The sequence below is a fragment of the Antedon bifida genome, chromosome 1 (assembly GCF_963402885.1).
Source record: "Antedon bifida chromosome 1, ecAntBifi1.1, whole genome shotgun sequence".
Taxonomy (NCBI): domain Eukaryota; kingdom Metazoa; phylum Echinodermata; class Crinoidea; order Comatulida; family Antedonidae; genus Antedon; species Antedon bifida.
In genome coordinates, this window is record NC_136226.1 from 8,737,062 (window position 1) to 8,746,346 (window position 9,285).

The 9,285-nt window shown below is 33.7% G+C and overlaps 2 protein-coding genes across 2 annotated transcripts; one reads left to right on the plus strand and one right to left on the minus strand.

Moving 5' to 3' along the window:
- Nucleotides 1-1,153: 1,153 nt before the first annotated feature.
- LOC144853531 (HIG1 domain family member 1A, mitochondrial-like) lies at nucleotides 1,154-3,425 on the plus strand. The gene is made up of 3 exons (XM_078711229.1): nucleotides 1,154-1,316; nucleotides 1,837-2,023; nucleotides 2,417-3,425. Exons 2-3 carry the CDS (start codon nucleotides 1,903-1,905, stop codon nucleotides 2,596-2,598), a joined length of 303 nt encoding a protein of 100 aa, XP_078567355.1. The 5' UTR covers nucleotides 1,154-1,316; nucleotides 1,837-1,902; the 3' UTR covers nucleotides 2,599-3,425.
- A 3,316-nt stretch (nucleotides 3,426-6,741) lies between these two features.
- Nucleotides 6,742-9,285, minus strand: LOC144853542 (uncharacterized). Its single transcript, XM_078711240.1, has 3 exons — nucleotides 8,887-9,285; nucleotides 7,264-7,498; nucleotides 6,742-6,917 (listed from the first exon to the last, which is right to left on the minus strand). The coding sequence occupies exons 1-3, from the start codon at nucleotides 9,263-9,265 to the stop codon at nucleotides 6,776-6,778; spliced, it is 756 nt and encodes a 251-aa protein (XP_078567366.1). The 5' UTR covers nucleotides 9,266-9,285; the 3' UTR covers nucleotides 6,742-6,775.

A 9,285-nucleotide genomic window follows, 5' to 3' on the forward strand; every position in this document is an offset into this window, starting at 1 on the left:
AATAATCGCAGTAAAATTTTTTATAGTATAGGCCTACAGTATATATAGGCTGTAGGTGGTGAGATGGGGGTGGAGGCAATGCTGAGGCTGAGGGTAAAAACATTATTGGCTTAGCTAGGCTACCCTAAACTCTATCAAGTAAAGGCCGCCCACATGGCACAGCCAATCATCTATCTAGAGGTAGGGGCGTAGTAGGTAGGCATATACTGTATTCGCGCCTCGAGAAACAAGGGCCTAACTTGGCTGGAGCTAGGGCCTACTACTAGGCTAAGGTAGGCCTAGGCTAGGAATAGGCCATTTGTTAGATTCAAGAGCAATATATACCATGTTAAGTTCCGATCCTATCTATAAACATTATTGAAACAAATAAAAACATGCTCGAACATTACCACCGCCACACGAACTTCCTCAAACCAGAAGAGAGGTAGCGAAACACGTCACTAAGGAATCGAGTAAATCGGACCAATCGAATTACTCAGTAAGAAGTCCGACCGCCGGGTGGCCACTGATTGGTTGAAAGTTAAATTTTCTTAATTTTATACATTTAAATTTTATACCTTCTTAATCCCACTTCAGTTAGTAGACTTTAAAACTGCAATTATGTCAATCAACACTGTGTACAGTATAGCATATGTTTGCGCATACAAGTAAGTCAATTTAAAAGAAAAACTGAATATGTTAACTAAAGTGATTAAATAATAGGGAATCATAACATTTATTTTTTTTAAATAAAAATAAAGTTTTGCAATTATACATTATTTTAAATCTTTTAAATTGACCGCGTAAAGCACAGACTTTCGTGTTTCCTATTGTGTAAACATGGGTAACCCATTTCAAATAAATTACGACACTACTTAATAATACGTCACTCTCGTTTATTGTATAAAGATTGTAGTACGTGCAGAATCGCATTGATCATATGGAAACCGTGCCCCAATCCAAAATTCAACTTAAGCTATATGCTCAATGTATAGAATAAACTATATTTACATTTTATTAATTGTTGTTCACGATCAAGATAAAAATCCCAGAACGTTGTAAATTACTACAAGTCATTACGCAAGAAATGATTTAAATTGTTTGCTGTAGAATTTCAACAGTTCAATGTTTTGTATGTCACGTGTCAAAAGTTCAATAGTGACGTCATCGGTTACCAGGATTTCCCAGTACCGGTATCCACCGCACTCTGTATTACAGAATAGTAAGTCCTGTTTTATCATATTAAATCATCCGTGCTTAAATATAAATGTTATATAAAATTGTGTACAGGTAAACCACGAACAGGAGGACTGATATAACGAGCGTATCACCAGGAGGTAAGTTGGAACGTTGGCGTATACAATGTATATGTCTCAGGCCTAAGCTTGTTGATGTAAATGACTTGTAGTGAAGTAATATAAACAGCTAGCTAGACTTAGTCTGTGTAGTGCGGTCAATTACCGTATATTTTTGTATAATGTGCCCAGTGAGGCATGACGATGCAATTTAGTATAATATAACCAATACTTACAACCAGCAGTCATTGCCATACTATGGTCATTATAAACTTTAATTACGTTGTCATAATAAGTTATGCATAAGACGTAGAATTCGTTATTAGATATGTATTAAAAATGTATGAAATATGCATTCTTTAGTAGTGTCACTCTATTCATTGATGAATATGACTTCCGTCGGTACCGGTCAAAGTCTGACATGAGTTATGAATATAGTATTACCTGACTGTCGGTTCCAGACTGGAAGCATAATAGGGTTAGCTTTTGTCTGATTGTTTTATTGTTGGTATAATATTGTCTTATTGAGTGTAATCACGTATTTGTATCTTTAATAATGCAGGTTGTCAACTACTGTAGGTCTACAAACAATTCATCTATCCCTAGACTTTGTACGGCCAACCCACCAATGATGTCAGATAGTAAAGTGAACTCGCCGGTAGAATTTAGTGCTGGTGACATATATAGGCAAGAAACTCCAACTGAAAAATTTGCAAGAAAATCTAAACAAGATCCATTTGTACCTATTGGTAAGTTGTTAAATTATCATAGTACCTGTACTAAAAATCAAAACTGTCTACATAACTATAACAAATCATCATTGTCATATCGTATAATTTACTGTTGCCGACGATTGATTTTTATTAGTTTTTAACCCAACACTCTAACCTGGTAATATAAGCTGGCTGTCTACAAATGCTGATTACGTATATTACAGTTTTTTTTAACTTAAAAAAAAATGTATTGTCTACACCCCGTATAAAAACGATCCAGGAGGATTGCCAATGCCGTACGACTGGAAAGCTGACAATACGGTATACCGAAATCTATACTGCTTTTTTAGAGTCTTCACAAAGTTAATTGTTCGTGGGTACAATATGGCTATAATTTATTTAATCATAATATGTTATCTTTTATTTCAGGTATTGCAGGCCTTGCAGTGTCGCTGGGTTACGGTGCGTACGCGTACAGATCAAGGAGGGGGATGTCAACTTCTATATATCTTATGAGACTTCGAGTTATTGCACAAACAGCAGTGGTAGGAGCGATGATATGTGGTGTAGGCTACTCATTGGTATCAAGCACGCTTAAAAAAGATGAATAGTGTCAACTGTAAACAATGTTATGTAGGCCAATGTCCAGACCCAATACTTACGTCAATTCCCCCAAATAATAATGCCACAATGCTGATGTATGTTATAAAGATATTTGTACTTTTTGTGTAGCCTACCATACGTGTTTACACTGATAAGTAATATACCATGTAACATGAAAGTTAAATAAATATAGTCACCTAGGGGCCAGGCCTAGGAGGATAGGCTCACCCTGCCTAGTATTTCAGGTATGATTGAAATAGAAATATTTTGTAGCGGTGGGAAGGGAGACAAGAGAAAAGGGTAATCGTAGTACAGTATAGTTATAATCGGTGTCTTATACGTCAGTACGTAAAATTGCATCTTCAATAGCAAAAATTCACATGAGGGCGCTGTGGAATTATGAATAAAAACTGCGAATCAAAAATAGGAGATCGTATTCAAAATCGTCAATGGTGCTCAGGGGTTATTTAAAGATCAAATTGTGTAATACAGTTTAAATCATACAGTATTATTATTGAACCTCATATGCTACTATTTTTCATTTTTTTCTCAATAGGACAATCGACAAAATTAAGACTTGTCCGCGTCCATTTAAGCAATTTTGTTATTCACATATTTGAAAATTTAATATATTGCAGTAGTTAGTTACATGAAGAGCACTCCCTGGTGTCTGGCGGGTAAAAACAAACTATGTGGTTTTAACGAGAGAGATAAATATCAGGATTGAGGATAGTTTGTGTATGTAGAATATTTTATTGATTGTAAAAGATTGTATAAAGGTATTTACAGTGATGATTGTTATATTACAAATAAATCTAAACCAAAGTAGATGTGTTGAGGATTGTACATTTATAGTGTCCATACCATTTTAGTCTTCTTCATTTAATAAGATAAGATAAGATAAATCTTTATTGTCATGAACACAACAAGGCGAACATGAAATTGGTTTTCCTTGATGCTTAAAAACACATACAATATATAAAACATTAAAAATATCAATACAATACATTAAAACTATATACAGCAGTAAACAAGTAAACAAACTATCTTTGGAATGTTGTGTTGGAAACATGAATAGAGTTGTGGACAAATGATTTCCTACATCGAGTGGTATTCACATTAAAGGACGAATTCTACCTGATTTATTAACAACATATTTATCATTCAATGGGTGTTGTTTTGTTATCTCGTATATTTTTCACGTTACTCGCTTTAACTGTTAATTTAATATTCATTATCGTTAGCAACATTTGGAGACATCCATACTATATACTTGTAATCTTTTGTTTAGTTGATTGGTTATATAAAAATGTATTTATAATATAGCGCTACACGTCTATACCATTACCGCACAATTACAATACGGATCACCGGTAACGGCCTTGATTATATTTATAATAATTATTATTAATTTATATTGTTATTACTTTTATTTACTCGCATCATCCGTTTTATTTGTTATATTGTTGATGTTAATATACTGTAGGTATATTAATTATTATTGATTGAGATAATACTGTACAACTTTCGAAGCATTTTATTATACTTTTTTACGTTAAAACCTCTTAAATGAAATATGTCGATAGTACTGTTTTGCATAATAAATCTCACATCGGTTACAAACGAGGCGTTAAATTAACGCATATAATAAGACAGTAAACGTAGATTTATAGAAATCTATGAAGTAAAGGTTTAACAGCAAATTGTTGCACCTGCCTGTAATGCAACGATCATGAACAAAGCGACGTGCAGTGAAGAACTCGTTAGGTGACCGATACTGCATCCAACAATAACCAATTACCCGTGGTGGTCATCAGATCGAGTGGTCAAGCGGTTTTTAAAGATCTATGAATTACCTAGTGATATTAATGTCAATGTAATAATAATGTAAATTGTTTTCAATTTATTAGGCCTATTTGCTATTAAGTTGTGAGGCTTTCCGTTTTACATTCGGTATTTTACTTTCACCTAGGCTGTAGGCCTACACTATAATTTGGCATCACGAAGAGAACCATAAGAACTACTATAATCTCAATATTCCAGGCAGTTTTATCTTTAATTTAATCTTATTTTTTAAATTAATCGAATCGATTCGTGAAAATAAATCCTTCAGTAAAGGCCTTGCTGTAAAAAAGCATCTTCATTGAAATCGTAAAAATATAGTTTGAAGGTAATACAATTTGTCATAATAAGGTGAAATTCTTCGACCATCAAACCTAACTCTATCTTTTCCCAACACATCAGCAGCGTCGTAATGCAATGCTGAATGAATAGATGCTCAAGAACAATGAGAGTATATTGGTGTCGACCACGATTTACAATCATTTTAACCGATTCAAATTAAGTTTTCGAAAATTCCTATTTAATAAAAAATATAAAACCAATCAAATTATCTTTTCTTGGTTCGTGATATTGTATCCTTCAATTTGAGATTAAAGTCATGCTATTATTATAGTAAGCAACGCATTTTCAAAGATGTATTTTTGTCCTTTATGTAATTTTTTATTTAAGTAATAAAATTGACCACCAACTCAATAAAAAAAAATAACAATATAGCTATTAATTTGTTTTAATAATACGGATCTGTGATTTATTGTAAAAAATGTATCCTGTCTCTTAAAGTCGATTCGGTGTCACATGTCTAGAGACAATAAACCGCATACTTAAATTTAATCAAGCTCTGTCTACACTATCAAACCAGTTTTTGACATATGGTAGTGATATGCCCAAATATAGTAGTGATATGTTAGTGGTCGTAATCATGGGACATTTCACTCTTCCCTGTCGAAATTCACAATTCCCACCAATAAAGCTAAGAGAAATACTTGCACTTGATAAAAATACGTTATATGAATACCACTTAGGGCCTAAATAAAATCCTTACTTATTTTATTGACTTACGTGAAATACTTTGTTATGTGTGAGTGATGAACGGCGACATGTTAACAGACCAGTCGTATTGGAGAGGCCTAAAGTAGTGATGGGGAAAAAACAAGATCTGTTTGTGCGTTTTGTGAATCAAAACTCCCACAACGATGATAGTGTAGAAATAATAATACGTCACTAAAATGGCACCCGATATCATGTATTAAAAGTACTTAATACAGTTAGATAGGTATCTGGTAGACTGGCAACAGTCTTCCACACAGAGTCTACTGACAGCCACAAAATCGGGTGAAAATGGTTCATACAATTAATCTATATAGGCCTACTATATAATAATTTTCTCTGTAATGTAATGTTTACTAAACTTTTAATCCCATAAAAATAACGTAAGACCTACATATGTTACAGACATCATCATATCAATAATAAAACAAATAGCATAATGGTGAATCATTTGATTAAAAGCGTTAAAAACACATTTAGACCACTTTTAAAATTACATTTAGGCTATGTTACAGTAGAAAAAAATCCTCGTTCGGATGCTCTCAAAGAGCTTTCACATAAATGTATACCTGTAAACTTACGGGGTTAATGAGTGACGATATTTTAATTATATTTAAAATCATGAATAATTAAATTTAAGCATATATGAGAATACATCGATAGACGCTCTCAAATTTTAAATCCAATAAGCTGGAACATCTGCATTTTGCGAAACGAATGTGTTGCTTGCTTCCATTTTGGACAAAATAGACAACCAAGCACAATAGTATCTTAGTACGGTAATACAGTATTATATAAATACCGTAATTAATGTTTATCAATGGGGAGAATATTTCGTCACTTGAAAGATGTTAGAGTACCCTTTCAATGAATGTAATCTCAGTCTCGATTCAACGAATACAAAAAATATGACATTAAATCTGTTTTATAGCACACCTACAGTTCCCAAGATAAACTTTATCTTGAAACGAACGACAATTAAACATTTTTTTTTCAAACTGGGCAATAAACTTAAGTTATATAAATAATCAAAATTATATTAAATGATTGCGCAGTTTGTAATAAAACTAAATAAAAAAAATTGCACAGAATATTTGATCCTAGGAACTTGATTTAGATCGATCAGTACGTATGAAAACAATTAACGATTATACCTATATAAAATTACAATTTTTCTGACCTTCTTTTATCTTAATAAACTATACAGACCATTAGAATTTAACATTGATTTAGAAATATTCAACTATCATTCATACATCGGTTGAAACAGGATGATCTCCAGTTTATATTTTCATCTCAGATATATTTGTAGGGGTGTCCAAGGCTCGGCTGAGGTAGTGATGATGTGCTTGATGCCGGCCTGTAGTAACATGCCCCGCAGAAGTTGGAATACGCCGACGGAAACGCTGAACAACCTGTAGCTGCTAAACCAAGGCACCTAAACAGAGAGATAAGGGTAATTATTATATAGATATCGATGAAACAAATACACTTTTTTCACTGAGTAAGCTAGTCTGTCAGATACTGATTTTGTGGTTTTACTCATTCTATTTCACACAATATCCCAATACGGCCAGTGGCGTAACGTGTTTTTAGCTAGTTTTTCCTTTTGAAACTGCTCAGGGGGGGTCCATAAGATCCGGGGCCCCTGGGTTTAGCCAGTGAGCACTTATAGCCGTTACGCCACTGAATAAGGCGGAGTGTTCGAGTCTGCCGCCAGTCTCAATCCTGCTAGTTAACCATCTCAGTCAACCTTCTATCACTAGGCCTACAAGTTCTCTCACCTATAATGTTGATCCATTTGTGCTTTCTCGATCCGCTTATCCTTTGCTCTACGATTCTGAAACCATATTTTGATTTGAGTCTCTGTTAAACTGAGCATTTCCGCCAACTCAAACCGTCTTGGCCTCGTGATGTATTCTGATCTGTGGTATTCCAATTCTAACTTCAATGTTTGCTCGCTCGTAAATGTTGTTCGCTGTCTTCTCTGTCGTGTCTCCTTTCTCCTTCTTCTAGGAACTAGTAAAATATTCACAGTTTTACAATAATTGTCATAAAAATGGAAAACATTATAAACTACCAATTTAATTACACCCTTCTTCCACTTATACTATTTAAAAAGTTTAATAATACCCAATCCCCGGGTCCCACCGATAGAGGTCATTTTTGCCGGCATGCCATAACATTCTTCATCACAGAAATATTATCAATGTCGCTGTTTTCTATTTCTATTTTTTTCTTTTCGTGTCAATTATTTATTATTATATGTTCAATGAAGAGATTAAAAATGAAATCACCTGAGCATCATTGTTCGATTATTTTTCTGTTCGTGTCATATATTATTACTTTATCACCTAAGCATCTTTATTCGATTATTGGCCCTTTGTTACAGGTGGCTAAGTTCAGCAGCCACAAAAACACAACCGTGATTTTCGAAAGGAAAATTGGAGGTCTGTACCCGACCGAACTATAAATGTCGTTATATTGTACATAATGTTAACGGTATAGTTATCATTATGTTCTATTATTTATTATCATTGTTATTAGCATTACTATCTTCTTATTGATAATTATTAGATCAACTCGACTTAATATTTTCTCGTTGGATCACGTGTGTTTATACGATGGTTTAGCATTGCTTACATAACATCACAACGAGCGTGGTACAACTTGAAAGTCAGTTATTAAAACTGCGTTCACATTCGATTTTTGTTGTATTTTTTTTAATCGTTAATTTTATGAACATAGAGTGTTTGAATGTTACAGATGGAGGCGCGTAAATCAGCCGTAAACCTATGACACATAGCCAATACATTGCACAATAAAACAGGTTTGTGTAAAAGCAAAGTACTAAAGAGGCTTAAAGTTAACGACGTTAGTTTAAATATGGATGTTTTCAGAAGAATATGGGTAGCCCTGAATAGGAACAAGTGCAGGCACATAATACTGATTGACATCTCTCTAAATTAAAACTACAACTTTAAATTTTAACGGATTTAAAATGAATATTACATAATTCATAAAATGATTACAGAATACAGAATACAGTACAATATAATAGTAAATTCATTATTATAATCCAAAACAAAAAATAGAAATAAAAGTAACTTATGCCCACAATGTTTTTGGCCAAAGACGTCACTAAACAACATATTGAGCTGTATTCAGACGATCAAGACAGAAGCATTCTCTTGGAAAGACTTTATCACTAACAATAATTCATAACCAAAATAATAAAACACAACTCTTAATATAACCAGCATTTTCAACACCGATCGGGGTACATCTGATGCCCTGGCATGACGACATTTATTGACATGATATTGAGACTAAAATACATTTCAGATTTAGGGATGTAAACCAACACACTTAAATTCACATAAGAATGTAACAAACGATCTACTTACTGAAACTTGTTTGCTGTGGAAACGGTACATTCGCATTTGCTGACGGTAGATTTTGTAGAAAATTATTAGTGGCTATGCCTATGGTACCACCACCAGAACCAATCGATTCTCCTGAATCTAACATCTTGGAATATAAATGAAATCTAGAAGTAGTTGAATTAATTGTAGGTTGCTGAATCTTCACGGTGGCGTTTGATTTTGGGTTAGTTTTTATTAATAACGAATTTGCATTAGCAGTTATCGATGTAAAAGCAGACAATCGGGGCGATGTTCGATTTTGCTCCGTCAACACAGGCCCAGGGCTGCTCTTTGTGCTTCTATCTTCATTGAACTGATGTAAGTTCGTTGGTCTCACTGTTTCACTAGATTCAGACAGCATCTTTACTGATGTGCCTACTA